Source organism: Ornithodoros turicata, chromosome 4 (genome assembly GCF_037126465.1).
Source record: "Ornithodoros turicata isolate Travis chromosome 4, ASM3712646v1, whole genome shotgun sequence".
Classification (NCBI taxonomy): domain Eukaryota; kingdom Metazoa; phylum Arthropoda; class Arachnida; order Ixodida; family Argasidae; genus Ornithodoros; species Ornithodoros turicata.
In genome coordinates this window covers 12,861,273-12,877,401 of record NC_088204.1, presented here as the reverse complement: position 1 = coordinate 12,877,401, position 16,129 = coordinate 12,861,273, and the positions used below count along the sequence as shown (strand labels likewise).

Sequence of the window (16,129 nt, the reverse complement as noted above, 5' to 3'; positions counted from 1 at the left end):
TTATTGGATTAAGGATGATTTTGAGGAATCCTAAATGCTAGTTTACTGTTCGACAAAGTCACCGTATACTACGTTTGTTCTGACCGATGGCACAGTAACTAAAATTTGCAGATGCGTAGGCGTCACGTGACCTTCACTGTCTTCTCATCGTAATAGGTGGTGACCCTATTTCTGCAAGATATGCTCTTCTCTGGCATTTCGTCTTTATGTCACCCATGCTACGATCCCTGTTTACCCAATGTTCTAGAGGCAAAGATCAACATTCTTCGCAGCTGTATCCAGTTTACACGCCTCTTCGTTACAGGATCTGGATCAAACCTACACTTTATTGCTCTCTATCTGCACGGAGAACCGCGCAATATCTTCCACCTTAACTTCCGAACGACAACACTGAATACAGACAGCTGCGCACATTATTCAGTTCAAGTACGGCGAGCCATATCGAAGGAAATAAAAGAAAACGCATTATAAAGGCACAGGCTGTCACAGAGCGCGAGACAGGAGAGATAGAGAGAGAGAAAGAGAGCGAAAACCCGTCAGAGCCACAAATACCGGAAGCGGAAGTGAGACTCGAAACGTGTCAGCAATGCCGTTACCGGCACTTCCGGTCACTCCTTGCTTTTAATTTCCTGAGCCCTTTAACCACGCGCTGGAACACAGCAGTTGCTATTGCCCTGTCGAAACCTCGACCAAATCATAAAATATAACCCTCCTCTGGCCGCTTGCCCTCGTGCGACATCCTCTCCCCCGCTCCGCACTCCCACATCGCTATCCAAGAACCGGAAGTGCCATCGGAAGTTCAGCGGCGAGGGCCATCGCAGCGCCCTCTGCTCGACTCGTATGCTACGAAGGTCCCGCACGTAAAAAAAAACACCAAAAACAGTCCATGTGGGAAGCGAACGAAGTCTCATCGATTCACATTAGGAGGCGACACATTGCTTGGGAGAAGGAAAAAAAAAGCAAAAACAGTGGAGGGTCAATAGATCAGAAAAACCAATACAGGACAGCAGGGTAGTTGAAAAGCTTTAAAAATAGCATGCGTGGGACCAAAAGCCAGTGGTGGCCCCATGGGAGAAAGCTGGGGTCTAGACTCAAACGGAGGCGAGGCACAAACGCACGCAGAGAATTTACAATTGTGATTGTGAAACAGTCATACAAAACTGTGCCAAAGTGCTTGTAGAGAACAAACCTACACCATCAGTGGCGTTGCCAGTATTTTATTTTTGGAGGAGTTTCCCAACTTTCCGCCGTCACATTTAGGGTGTTATCACAAAATTCAACAAAAGATCTACTTGCTTGAACTTATGGCGTCGGTGGTATTTATCTTCGTCGAACTTTAGCCATGACCTATGACCACTTTGCAGTCGAGAGGAAATGAATTTTTTTTAAATTCAACTTCAAAATTTCGAAAGACAACGCTAATAGCTGAAGAAAAAAAAAGAAATGGAAACGGTGACCCTCCTCGTTTTGTTGCGTTCTTAGTGCTGTTTCAGATAACTGTGGCGTTGTAACCTTGGTAAGGTTGTACAATTACTAACAGCAGCAGCATAAAGAAGGAATGGAAAGGGTGTCCACGCTAACTACGAACAGAATTTTATACAAAACGCTTTTGTTTAGTTACAGTAAATGGATATATACTCCGAGTTAAGTAATAATAAATTAATTTTTACTACGGTGGCCATTAACAAGCGTTAGGGCTGAGGAATGGTCCACCGCTAAAGAAAGACCATAATAAGTTTTAGAAAAAACAAACACCAAAAGGAGATTACATTATGGGCAGAATCAGTCAAGTCCATTTATAACGATACTATACATTAGATAGTTATCAGAGTATCGTTGTAGACGAACTATCGCGAAATCGCCGGTCGGGATCACCGCAACGAAGTGTACAACGGTACATAGTACGCCGCTGAACATGTACGTGCGTTAAGAGCACGAAGGCGTTTATCTAGCTCTAGATTGACGCAACAGTGTCGAGAGCTTTTCCACGGACAACGGAACCGCCGATATCACGTGAGCCTAAGATCGACGACTTCGTCCACTGCTGGTCATCCAGTGCCGTAGTCATCATCGTTCTCATTATCGAAAGTGCATTGTATACATTAGAACGTGCCTCGGCCACGGGTAATTCGTCGACACGTGTTTGAGTGGCAACGTTCAGTCTGCCAATTCACACTACGGAAGCCACCGCGCTTAGCCACGAGGCTTTGCAACGGCACAAAACTCTTCAAGCACGCGGAACTTCAAGTCGAACCCCGTGCCTTTCCTCATCAAAATGCTTCCTGGAGACGCAGACGCCATCGTAGCACACAGCAACATAAAAAAAAAAAAGAAGAAAAGAAAATACTTGAGCGCGCGAGAACGATACGGAGAGGCTCCGTTACTTCCCACAAGCGCATTCGAAGTCGCCATCTAATCCCAATCAGTTATGCCTCCTCCTCCTGCCTCCTTCCTCTGTTAAAAAGAACAGAATACGAATCTTGCTTTTCGATTTACGCGAGTTTTACTGGCCGCCGGGAGAATTTTGATCGCTGTACGCGATCATGCGCTTCCGGGACGATCGTTACGTTGAATTCTTGTTAACATGTTATGTACTTCAAACGGGAAGAGCTGGCGGGAAAAAAGGAATTACATCGTCATGTCGGAGTTATCGCCCAATCGAAGATCGTAATAAGCGGGCTCGACGTGTGATCAGGTGGAAAGGGAAGGCACTCGATGACTTTTTGTCAACTGCCGCCCTTGAGGCCGATATGTCACTGAGCAATTCATAATGGGAAAGGCCACTTTCACACCTTTTAGATTAACTCCGACAAAAGCCTCATCTCTAGCTTTGTATTGGTGGAGTCTCATTCATACGCTTCAACTCGTCTCGATCACGAGATTCATGCTGTGAGGGCCATTATACTCCAAGTACCCGAGAGTGATTAGGACTTATCTTCTAAAGCTAGAAATTACTTACTCATCCACTTACTAAAACTTACTAACTAGAGACTCAGTGCGTGTCCTGTTCGTTGAACAAGGCCCCTTGTAAGTCGTCAGTAAGCTGTGCCAGTGTAGCAAAGTGGTGGGTGCACTTGACCAGCAATCAAGAGGTGCGTGCTTTGATTCCCACTGCCCTTGACCTTTGATCTTTTTTGACGACTGCCATATTTCAACTCTTAATGTTCTTAGGTACCATGAGGCTCGTGTTGTACTATTATCTGTGTGTTCCAGCCTCCGAACAGTGACTTTTCATCAAGGGCCTGGGTGTCTGAACCAGAGGGTGGAACCGAACCCCAACGTGAACCGAAAACCGTTAAGAAGTGTTATTTTTAGCCGAACCTGAACTGAACCAAACCGAAACTATTGGCGCCATCTTGGAACTGATCCAGAACTAAACCATTAAAAAAAAAAACTTTGGTAACTGGTTCAAATAAAGGTTCACACCTACCCAAATTACAGACTGTGGGAGAAATTTAAATTATGCTACGTAGAGTGACTGATGTATGCCAACGACTTTCATTTGCCACACTTTAAGAAAAGAAGGAGTTAGCATCACAAAGGAGCGTCGCAAAAGACGAAGCACAAAAGACTAAATGTACTCTGTGTGGGCAAGTTTAATCCTTTTGGTGACTAAATTAATTGCCATAACCGTTCGCCTCTATCTGGACTAAACGAATGTGACAGCGTGAGGGCTGCATTTCACATTTTGTCCTCACAGTCCTTACAAAAACACTTTGAATTAAACCGTGAACCACGATACAGGCCCGATTCCACCAACGCCGACTAACATTCGAACCAAGATCAATGATCCTTTAACTTTAATTTAACGCTCAACTCTGCTTCAATAAAGGGAGCTATTTTCACTGAAACATTCAACACGTCACCAACTACCGTTTGTAGAAATGAACTGAGTCTTAACTTCCAAGTTCTAGCAACCCCTGATCTCAGTTCAAAGTTAACCAGCGTTGCTGAAACCGGGCCACAGACACGCCCCGTTTATCCGGACACATCCGGTAGTCGCCCCATATCATCCAAATTCCAGATGAGCGAATCGAGCGAGAGGAAGCATACAATTGCGTACGATCGTTCAATATTACTGTAAATACTACACGTTTATCACTCAATGAAAAAGAAAGAAAGAAAAAGGAACGAAAGAGAGAACAAAATTTGTGTTCTGGCACACGTTATCCTAGAAGGTGTTCTGAACTGTAGTGTTTCTGAGACGTGTGACAGAAGTCTGCCTTGCACACCACAGGAAAGCCCCCTTCTCTTTTACCTGCAGAATGTCGCAGACTGTGGAGGTTCGCTTTCACTCGCCCTGTCTAGCCAACTCTCGCATATCGAATTCTCGCGCCCTGTGGAAATCGGACACCTCTTGAGCTTCACCGGAGCCGTTTCTACAGTTTGTCCGCACCAGTCTCCAATGAGGGACCTCTGAGCAAAATGTGGTTAAAGAGTAGACCAGGGGTCCGATGCTAAACTCAACATACCGTTCATTATTATTATTATTATTATTTAACGTTGGCGAGCTCCAAACGTCACGTGAGAACCGTTCCGATAGGCCGCGATTTCAAAGAAACCAAACGACTGGTCATCGCGTGTGAGCTCGTGACGAACCATAGCGAAGCGGTACGGAATAACCAAAAGTTGACCATCGAGCCCCAGAAAGTTCCCGTTTTTTTTTTATTCAGTGTTAGCACCGCAAATCAACTGTGGCTATGAGTGGCATACATGCGTGAACGGATGGAGAGAGGACAGCAGGAAGGAGTGGGGGACACGGCGGTTAGTATGCATCGTGGACCGACTTCAGCCCCGGGAAGGTGATGTTGCTCCGGGACAATGCCAACGTCAGCAAATGCGAAGGGCGGAAGACACTGATATCTTTCCAGATAAGCTAATCAGAATGACATCGGACCAGGAGCTTTGTTTCCAGTACTCCATTTCCAGTTAATAATTGTTGCAAGTTCGTTCCCGATGACTATGACCGGAAGAGATTTCCGGTTAATTGAATTACGGATAACCACTATTTCTTACTCTGTGGGCAAAAAATTGCACAATTAATTCTTCCAACAAATTCAGAAAGAGCACATTTTTACATTCAGGGGATCATTTGCGAAGTTTAGTAACTATTTGATGTCCTGGGGAGTAAGTTTCGGGGCCAGGGGACTAAAGTGGGGAGTAATTGGCCATCTAGGGAACTAGAAGCTGCAATGGACCATTTTCCTCAGGACGCACAGCGCACGCGCGGCTCTCGTTCTCCTGAAAACAGCCGGAACCATTGTACTGGAACCGTTCCTATGCTAACGGTACTACCATTTTTCCGTTCCTGGAGCCATTCCACCAATGACTACACTACACTCAAGAATCATCTTCTTCAAAACAGTGGCTTATAGCTTACTGGTCTGGCATGGAATGGCACGCCGGGCTCCAGGGTCATGGTGCATAAATCAAACTGACACTCAAACTCTCAACTTTGTACAGACAGAAGCATTAGAAACCGGGTTCGAAACCTAAGATGGACACTCAAAAGGCGAACAGACCTGGGACGCTGGAATGAAGGACTCGAAAACGAAACTGTGGCGCCTCCTCACATCTGTTCAGCCAGTAGCAGACGACATTCAAGAGGGCACCACATCTCAGGAAAATGGTCCATAGACGACTTCGGAAAATCCCAGAGAGCTTAAGCGCCGCTTTGAACTATGGGAACTTGCTCATAACAAAACACAAACAAAGGAGGAGATTGTCTACAAACTGTTTCCATTTCTCCTATCTTGGCAGAGAGTTCTCCCTTCCTCATTACAGTAATATCCCAGGATACAATGCGTGCGCAAGCAGCGCAGGGATTTCCTGAAATCATCTATTACTCCCCAGTTTACTCCTTTTTTTTCTTAGCAAGAGGCTCTTGCTGTTCATGGGCACTTTAAACAAATACTCAATTTGTTCTCTCTTTCTCACTCTCTTAATTCACAGGTGATGGTAGTGTTGATTTGTGCAGATGGTGGTGGTCTTTGCCATTGGTTGATAGCGTGGTGGGTTGTCCATCCCCCCCCCCCCCCCCTTTACTTGAGGCACTCCAGCTCAAGGTGAAAGGCGTTCCGGTGTAGTGTAGCGGTTAGCATATCTGACCTGCCATCTGATTCCTGACATCCGCACCTCTTCCCCGCACCTCTTGAGGGTGAGGGAACAATGTTGAGAGGGAACCTCCTCCTCTACTTCTTCGGGATCCTTCGAAGTTGGGCACCTTGTATCGCGTGCATCTAATCCCTAGCAGTCATGAGGCACTGCGTTCCCACTTTAATGCTCACAGAGGCTAAGGCTCCTGAAAATGCCACCGTAATTTTTTTAAAATAAAAATAGTCTAACCCTGCTTTTCGATAATTGCTCATTTTACTGGCAGCTGGGAAAACTCTGATCGCCGTACGCGAGCAAACACTTTTGCGGCAATCATTGTATCAATATATTATTTACATATACTTCAATGGGTGAGCTCACGGGAACCAGCAATGTGATCGTAATATCGGAGTTATCGTTATATCCATGGTCATAATAAATGGGCCCCATTGTACCAATCCAATCAAGTGCACAGCCCAAAATGGCAGTTTCAAAGAACGCAATGCATTCTGAACAGGCCCTGGTCTGACAGCAATGCAAACGTCGTTATACGCGTGACCGTAAAAATGGCGGCGCCCGTGAAAAGCAGTCGTACTGTTCGTAAACAAAGCGATTGCCATTTCTGTGTGCCGTTTTGTAACGTCTTTCGACCCATACCAGTAAATTTAATCCAATATGCTCGCAGTGAAACAGGTACGGCTTGCACATGTGGCCTTGTAACTGCTCGCCATTCACAAGGATGTGACAGCGAGGCAGGTATCAGGGCTCACTCAACCGATGCAGTGCGCTGAGATTCCGCAAAAACAAACAACCAAAGTCAAGTAAATAGCACCACTGGTGGAGCCAGAGGTAGGGGGTTCTGGGTGTTCACTGGGTGTACAACCACCCCCCCCCCCCTCCCAAAATGGCACTTTTGGTAAAATGCCCATAGCACCCCTCCCAAGTATTTTTCTTGCTACACTGCTGAGAAGCACCACACAACTTACAGCAGCAAAATACGTTCATCTAATGATCTTATGCTGAAAAGGAAACATCGTCCAGCGCAAAAACATAATATAAATGAAGTCACATGACCTCAAGATGACGTTCCCGTGACGTCAAGCCAGGAGAAGATGGCGGTTTCGCCACGAGCAACCTCTTGAGGGTGGTTACAAAATCTGGACATTATGTCACCCCTCTGACATGAAGAGACCCTCCCCGACTTGGTCTGATCAAATCATCTCCTGCGATGACAAATCGTTTGAGGAGACTAACGAGAGCTTGCTCCACACTGTCAGACTTCTTAGGCAGGAGAGCGGCAGAAGGAAAGTGTAAAGTGCTGTTTTTTTTGTGTTTTGTTTTCACTCACAAAATCACGAATGACGCCATGGATTAATCATGTTCTTCTGCGTTGGTGTCAAGGTGACGGCATCCTTTATTCCACGGGGAGAAATTTTTGTTCCTTAGTGCCCTTCTTAGATTGTGATGCAACAGTTGGTAGGAAACTGCTATGGAAGATGACATTGTCAAAAGAAAGACTCACCTATGAAGACAAATATTTGGTGGTGAGAGTACCTAAGAAGCATCGATATGGACAGCGTCTGAAAAGTTGAAAGGAACAGTGGAATGAATCACTGAACATATCCTTTTTATTGCGTGAAAGAAACACACACTACAAACTACACAGTGGCTACTGAAAAACACAAAAGAAACAGTAAGAAACAGTGACTACAGTGTGTATTGGATGAGTTTCCTTACTCTGCTTCAGTGAGTACAAACTGTGTACTGACAACATACGCCTTGCGTATTGCGTACTAAATGTTCTGGGCACAGTTCCACAAAAACATGCACCTCAAAGCATCTGGATTAATATAGTTAATTGGTAGAGAAGGAAATAAATACAATATGTGACTTTTTTTTTTTTTCTGGTTTGCTTTGTTCTGCATACTTGTTCTTCAAAAAAGTTCACGTAACTGAAATAATAATGGCATAACTCCGCCAAATTGCTTCCTGCTGATCCAGTACATGTGTGGAAAGACATGACTTCACAGAAGAGTAGGAAGGATGGAGCTTAAAAACCACAGATGAAGTTAAAATACGGAAGCACTTACAAAGATGAGCATAATAAAAGCAGCTGCTATATATGACATCCGACTTGTCCACATACTGATGAAGCGGAAATGTTCCCCTGTCACCACATTCCGTACGTATCCTACAAAGAGATGATGAAACAGACAAAACAAATTAACAGCAATGCACGTACACTAGCCTGCAACAGTGCAGACCGTGGAAGTACTTGGAAATCAAGATGGTTATAGGGAACATTCTTAGCAAATAAATTATCATATTTCTCAAAGGTAATCTTACAGCCCTTCTGTTTTCAGAAATTCAACACACATACACTGGACTGGACTGGCACAGCTTAAAGGGGTTGTGACACTTCGATAGACTTGGTTCATTATATCATGAACATGTTGTGTAGCAGACTGGAGTATTGAGAAAAAGTAAAAAAATTCCACATGCTGCACTTGACAAGATATAGTAGAACCTCTTTATAGTAGTAAACTGGCTGGGACTTGTGGATAATTTTACTATATCAGGAGTTTTACTATATCAGGTGAAGTTTAAGAGAGTCATAAATGGAGTAGGACAAGTCATTGAAAAATTTATTATTACAGTGCTATGTACAAACAAACTCTGCAGTGTTAGCAAAATGCTTCATAAAGGTCTAAAAAATGACGTAATTCAAGCCTGCCGTGCCATGGACTTTGTATACATCGCAAAAAAGTTATCCAGGCTTGTCATATGTGCATAGTATCCCTCGTTCACATCAGCAGAATTGAGGGCTCTCCTGATTGTGTGTAGGGCTGACAAGAACTCATGCCTTGAAGGGATAGGTTCAGGCTCCTCCTCCTCCTCTGTTTCATGCTCCTTCGCTAGTTCTTGTTCAATTCCACATTGAGTGGATGGACGCTGTTGGCTGTTCCCTTTCCGGCTGATCGCAGCGTTACAAAAAAAAAAAAAGAAAGGAAAAAAAAAGATACACAAGCGGCAAAAAACATCCCCAGAGTCATCGACATGACAATATGGCAGGATCCAACGTGCCGAAACCCCCATTCTGGGTGTCTGTTCTTTACTCTAAGTAGTTTCCTGGAATTTTTCTGTGTACTATATCAGAAAATTAAGCCATTTGGTCCATAGGAATTCAGTCGGGACCACAATTCTCTTTTACTGTAAGTGGAGTTTTACTAAAAGCGGAGTTACAGTAACGAGGTTCTACTGTATAAACCCTTGGAAACACGCACTTATCAAGCTGCGACATCAGAACTCCGGACATTGCCACTGGTGCAGCACGGTAAGCACTGGTAAGCATGTGACCTGTCTCATGCTAGAGTTCTGCAGGGGCCCGGCCCCCGACCTGGCCCAAGCTGGGCATCTTCCTTGCTCTGTGCTCTGTGCTCAGGGCCGAGCCTGGTCTGGGCCAACAAATATGTCTCTGTGAGCCCAGCTGGGCTACGGTAATTCCGTAAAATGCGGAACTATTAGTTAATATGATCACATGCTTGAGTCATTCTTGTGCATATATTTGCAAAAACAAACGAAGGCTGCTGCATTATGTGTATGGTCTGACTCTCTAGAACATTCTCAAGGTCACCTCACGTTGGTCATGACTCCTCACATCTTTCACAACCAGGCTCGCAAAGCTTGGTGAGAGGGGTAGCGATTGGAAGCAGGAGTCCTCGAACAATCTCTACCTCTCTAAGCTTGTAGTGTAACGGTAAGGCGCCTGCATGCATCCGTTCTGGAGTTCGGTCTCTCGCTGTTGTGGTGTTAAACCACCAGATCTAGTATGTTCTCTTCTTATAAATATGTTGATAAATTTTGTCTGGTTAGCACTAGAAAGGCGTAAGCCACAGCTGTAGATGGCATGCTGGGTACTCTTCACTGAGTCACCGGGCCAGGCAGTGCCGGATTTACAGTGGTGGGGGCCCCGGGGCACTGCGCTGTGGGGGTTTCCTCGTGTATTCTATATCTATCCAATGTGTTATTCGGGGTCGATATGCGTGGACGGAGGACAGATTTTTACCAAGTTTGCGTTTCAGGGATGCGTTTCAGGGATGCGTTTCAGGCATGCAAAACAGATTTCCCTTGGACAAGACCTTTACTGGTGGGGGCCCCTCTGTGGTGGGGGCCCCGGGGCAAGTGCCCCACCTGCCCTCCCCTAAATCCTGCACTGGGGCCAGGCTCTACTCACTGGGCAGGGGTGGGCCATTTTTCGATGCACCTGGGCCACGTCGGGCCCGGAAGAGTCACCTCGTTCAGAGCTCTATCTCACCCTTCCTCACCAGTGGAGACGCCAGCCGTGACGTCAGAGCTGCATGAGTTTCGGTGTTCACTGTGCCAGTTTCCTATGCATTTATTACCCCCTTTGCTGTAAGACTTGGAATGCGTGTTCACATCGACGCAAATAATTGCATTTTACTAGGGCTGCGCGAATATTTGAGATTTCAAACACAAATCGAATATTCAGTATTTGTATTCGATTCGATTCGACAATTTTATATTCGTGGCTTTCAAAAAACTCTAGTATCTCAGAATATTCGAGATTTCCTGAAGTCATGAGCCTTACGCGCTAAACCCACGCGGCGTTTTTCCTATGAGAACACACAGTAGCGGTGTGTTCTGCACTCATGATGTCAGCGTCACGGAAAATCGTTAACTTCTTGGCAGCTTGTCGCCAGACCGGCAGGATCCGCATCTTGGTAACGAGCCTCCGCTAGCAAAATGCACACAATAGATGGTTTAATTTTTCACACGGGTGGACAAAAAAAAAAGCTTCTGTGATACAGAACTTTGCAATAGCCGCCCAAGCGTGTTGCATGCGTGTATGCAATCAATATCGGGAGTGGTTTCGTTTAATGTCATTTTTGTGCGTGGGTTGGAGTTGTGCTCGTGTAAGTCACCTCACCTCGTCTGATTGAGATATTCGAACGCTACACCTGAACGAGGAATTAGTGTCAGGATAGTCCAATGGTATGCTTGAAGTCATTATTCGATTCGATTTTCAAAGTCAAGTATTTGCAATATTCACGTTCAATTCTTATTCAACATTTTGACTGTCCGCACAGCCATACAGTTTACATTTATCCGGAAAAACTTCGGACGAAGTGTCACAGCCACTTTAAGGTATGCTTAGGCAATGATCTTTATACAGCCTCCCGTTAAGGGTAATTACTGCTAGTTTTGGATATGAGACTTTGTAAACGGGAAAGAGGGTTGCCTCAGCAGGGATGGAACAGGGAGGCCAGTAGGGGCCATTAGGGTGGAACCCCTTCAAAACTATTAACCTCAATAAAGATCTTCATGAATGCTATTGTAGAAACCCTCCAAGCATTCTACAGTAGAACCTCGTTAATTTGAAGTCATTTGGACAGCGAAATTATTTTGAATTAAGTGGGCATACGAACTAAGCGAACCTGGGCACATGGTGAAGGAAAATATATTTATTTGTCGAAGAACACGCTTATCTTCTGCCGCTTTCTGAAAATGACATCGCACATCACTGTTCGTTCAACTTCAGAAAACGACGGCGCGCATGCAGATTCATCGCCGCCGCCACCACTCTGTCCATTTGCACGAGCCGTGTTCAAAACGATGTCCCCCGTGAGACTTGTGGCACAGGTCTGTTCTGTGTCTTCTATCCTGCCGTACTCTCCAAAGGATGCAAAGCCCTCCTCGGAGCTTGCATCACCGGCAGGAGCTCACAGCATGCTGCAGATCTCATGGCTGCGATGATCACCACTTTTTCTTTCATCGTCAGCATCTTGTATTTCATCCCCAAGCTGTCTCCACAGCCCACAGGCAAGAAGTGAACTTCGAAGTGGATCTCAACAAAAGCACGAAATGAAAGCAAACCAAAACGTGTTCTTATAATCAGTAATAGCAGCGCTGCTGGGACACTGGCTGGCAAGGAGGAATGAGGAGGCGGTGCAGCAACGGATTGGCAGCTGGGTAAGGGAAGACGGCAAGGGAGCAAGGAGCAAGCACGTGGCTTTTATGGCAGGTCGTCGTTGCGTGGGTTGGAAGCCGATGGAGGATGATGAAATTCGGTAGGAAACCTACAAATTAAGTGGGATACGGGCCAGTTTTTTATTTTTTTTTTTCAAATTATGCGTTCAGATTGCAACTTGTAAAGATGGGACCGCAGCAATCCTTCGAATTAACCGGAATTCCAAATTAAGCGAGATCGAATTAGCGTGGTTCTACTGTATAAATAAAGTTATCTGCCTGTGCCGTAGAGCAGAAAACTGAGCACGCCCAATGTTGCAGGCCCATTATTGCAGAACGTTGCACTATCGTCCTAAATGCTTCCTATGTTTGCAGTGAGAAACTTAACTAAACTTTGCTGTCTCGAACCTCACCTTTGTTGTCTTCTTTCTCTGCAAGATTCTTGAGGCTGGCCATCAGGATATCATCATAACCAAGAAAGTTTTCCAGGAGTAATCGGCTGAACCAATCCCCAAAACAAGGATTGTTGACAGGATCTGTAAAACAAAATAGATTATGTAAACAACAAAAATTGATAGATTAGTTTCATATATTACGTACAAGCACATCGGGAGTTTTCCGGCGGTATTTTGGCTGCAGATGCAGTGACACATGTGAACAGTGTTGTGCAGCTCAACACCCAAAAAAAATTTCTATATTTAACTGGACCGTAGGCCTCACGCGAATGTTCAGAGTTTGTTGGTTTCGCTGGGGGCAGACTTTAGTGGAGACTGTACACAACTGTGTACACGTTCACACTATACATGTTCGTCCACGACCTACTAGATTATAACATGAGAGAACTGATGTTCATGTCATAATCATAATGTCATAATCATAATCATAACCATGACATAATCGGCAACCCCTATGAAGAGCCCGTCCGCACGATCTGCTAGGGGCGCTACCCATCGGCCCGCAAAATCTACATCATGATTGGACAATGGAAATTTCAACTTTGAACGCGCTGAAGCAGACGTACGACTGCCATAGCAGATGACAGCAACAGCTCCTACGAAAACGCGTAGAATGATGATGATAATCCACCTTAGAATGAAACATCTTCCGTGGGATATCCACTGCTTGTACAAAAATACTAAGGTAAGCAGAAATACAAAGTATTGTAGAAGTTAAGGAAGCAATAACTGGGCCGATGAGTAGCGCCACCGCTAGGTTCCAAATGCGGCGCTGGGAAGGGTGCCTATGACATGGTCGTTATAATCTAGTAGGTCGTGTGTTCGTCACCGTTACCGCAACGTACAAATTCAAGTGTGCAACCCACAACAGTTTGGTAGTGAGCTGGTATGGTATTCAAAAGAATTAAAATACACGAAGACATTCGAAATCTGTTTCTGAACGTGAATATGAGTCGAATATGAGAAATATTCGATTCATATTCGAAATTTTCGAATACAGTAGACTTCTGTTAATACGACTTCCGATAATTCGTTTTTCCGCTTAATTCAATCGAATTCGAAGGTCCCGTCAAATGCCCATATGCTTCTATTGATAAAAAAGTTCGTTATTTCGAACGTGAAAGCAGTGCACGTCGTATAATTCGATCGATGTATCCGCGAAACAGGCACCCACGTCGCCCGCATTGCACCACACATAGCAACAGGAAGTTCGTCCCAGTGGTTCGTCCTAAAGCTCAGGTGGCAGATTGACAGATGGCGCCACAACAGTACCGATCCGTTCTGATAACCGCGAGTTTCTGTGCACCGTACGCTATCGTATTTGCGTACGTAAGCGATAGTGTTGGTGGTGTTGGTGTTGGATTTTGGGAAAAAAAGGTAGTCTTATAATTGAGAAAATACGGTATTTGCACACCTATACCAATAACGTTTCATACATCATCGCTCGCCTCCTACGAGGACACTTACCAAGTGTGACAATCTTGACACTGATATTCAGGCGCTGTCTTGTTGCAGGACTTAACCGGAGAAGCCCATATTCCAAGGCATATTCAACTATGTACTCGTTCTGGGGCCACACTGCGGAAAGACAACAGTACAAAGCAGCTAAGTACTAACACATCAAATCCAAGTGTGCATCATGTGACAAAGTCAGAGTGTGCGCGGAACAGCTGCAATATGCAAAGAATTACCGTCACAGATTGAAAACGGGAAAATTACAATTTGGAGTGAATCAGAACATTCAAGAACTTCTCACATCCATTCAAGGTCGCAAATTTTGGTGAACGCCCAGCCAATCGCAGCAATGCTTAAATATTTGATATTACATCCGAGAAATTTCCAATGTTGTCACCAATACGTTAATTTGTATTTTGACAATATCCATAGGTGATTCGAAACAGCGTGTTGATATTGCGAAACAGCGAGTATGAATTGAATAGCGTATGTATCTGGGCCAAACAGGAAGTGTTTAAATGTTCGTTTCAGAGAGCACAAGTATAATCCACCTGCACGTTCTGGTAATCTTTTTTTACATGTGAGGGATTGTGGTTGTCTGCCTTTGTTCGGTGACACGCAGATAAAGGCCAGGTTCTCCGATAGCAGGGAACGAGAAATCTGGGAAGCTTTTTTGACAGCGGAGGGGGGTGACAAGTGCGTCAGCAGCGCTTACATTGGGTTGACGACAAAGGAAAGGGAATTTGTGAGCTCTTTTAAGGAACGGTTGGTGTCGAAAAATAAATGTTGTTAGTGCGCTAACTGTGTGTCCGTCGTCCTTGCGTTTTTAGAGCTTTTATTCCGCCATGCCTTACCAACAGGCCCAGTCTGAAGTTTTAATTATGAATTGAATTGTTTCAAATTCAAACGGTTTGCACGCATAGGCGGAGTGGAAATTAATCAATCAATCAATCACTTTATTTTCCATCATGTGATGAAAGGAGGACCGAGAAAAAGCTGAAATGAAGTGCAAACATACAGGAAATGTTAGCAGATAACAGATATATTTTAATTTGCAGTGGTGTACAGGTACCAAACCTCTGTCAGTATGCATTCAGAAGGTAGCGCATTCGAGGACGAAACAGACCGCTGTGCCACCTCGTTTGGCTTGAGGAAAGTGGACAGGAAGAGTTTACTAGCGCACTAAAGCAGTGTCTCTAGCGGTTTCTCTGTAGATTAATTGTTTGTCTTTGCGTGGCCTTTTCACCAGCAACTATTCCAAGATATTCGGCATAGAACAGGCATTCGATTCGATATTCGAAAAAGTGGAACATTCGCACGGTACTACCAACTACCCTAGCTACCTCGGCCTGCAGTCCTATAGTTAAGGCCCCTGGTTTTCTGCTGCGGCAAATTCAAAATTCTGCGGCACCGACTCGTAAATTCTGCGATTTTCCGCAGCAAGCAGTCAATGGCTGCTTGAAATGGGAAACACTTTATTTTCTTGGGTAATGCGGGAACAAAAATATTTTATAAAATTACAGATTGAAAGCACTGTTGTGGCTCAGCATTACATACATGATATCTTGTGTTCTCCTCTGACAAAGACAAAGGTCTGTCACCTGCTATCATTTTATACCTGCTGAAAGATCTTTCAGCATCTACAGAGTTTATAGGAACTTTATAGGAAGATTATAGGAAGGAGCTTACAATACATGCCCTGTGGAAGTTACAGGACACCTTTTTTGTTTCTCGGCTGTAGGCATTATTTAAGAGTCTTTAAAGGCAAACTCCCAGACATCAAATCAAAGTCCCCCATTGCCACCGCTAAACTGCACACGGGAGGAACACCGCCCCTTCCTCAGGCGATGTATGCACAATAAACTTTGGGCTAACGTTATCTTAAGCTAAACTACGATATCTCTGTGCTGGTCCTGCAGCATGGGCAGTTTCGTAAAGCAGGCTTCACCCCATGCAGGGATGCTTCAGGTGAAGCCAACTTTCGGGAGGTGTCGTTCGTATTCGGCGAATAGTCGGATATTCGGAAATCCGAATATTGGGTATTCGATTCGTGAGTGAAATACTTCGAGTGATTGATATTTGATTCGAATTCGAGAACTCGAATATCTGCACACCCCTAAAAATTAGGGATTCCGTGA

General features: G+C 44.8%; 1 protein-coding gene across 1 annotated transcript in view; it reads right to left on the bottom strand.

Moving 5' to 3' along the window:
• The window catches only part of LOC135391069 (membralin-like), a 73,552-nt gene that overhangs the window by 10,502 nt on the left and 46,921 nt on the right, over nt 1-16,129 (bottom strand). Inside the window, exons 7-10 of the mRNA XM_064621163.1 lie at nt 14,004-14,114; nt 12,495-12,617; nt 8,184-8,284; nt 7,616-7,673 (exon numbers count right to left, since the gene is read on the bottom strand). Of these exons, the coding sequence (XP_064477233.1) occupies nt 7,616-7,673; nt 8,184-8,284; nt 12,495-12,617; nt 14,004-14,114 (393 nt within the window). The remainder of the gene's footprint in view (nt 1-7,615; nt 7,674-8,183; nt 8,285-12,494; nt 12,618-14,003; nt 14,115-16,129) is intronic.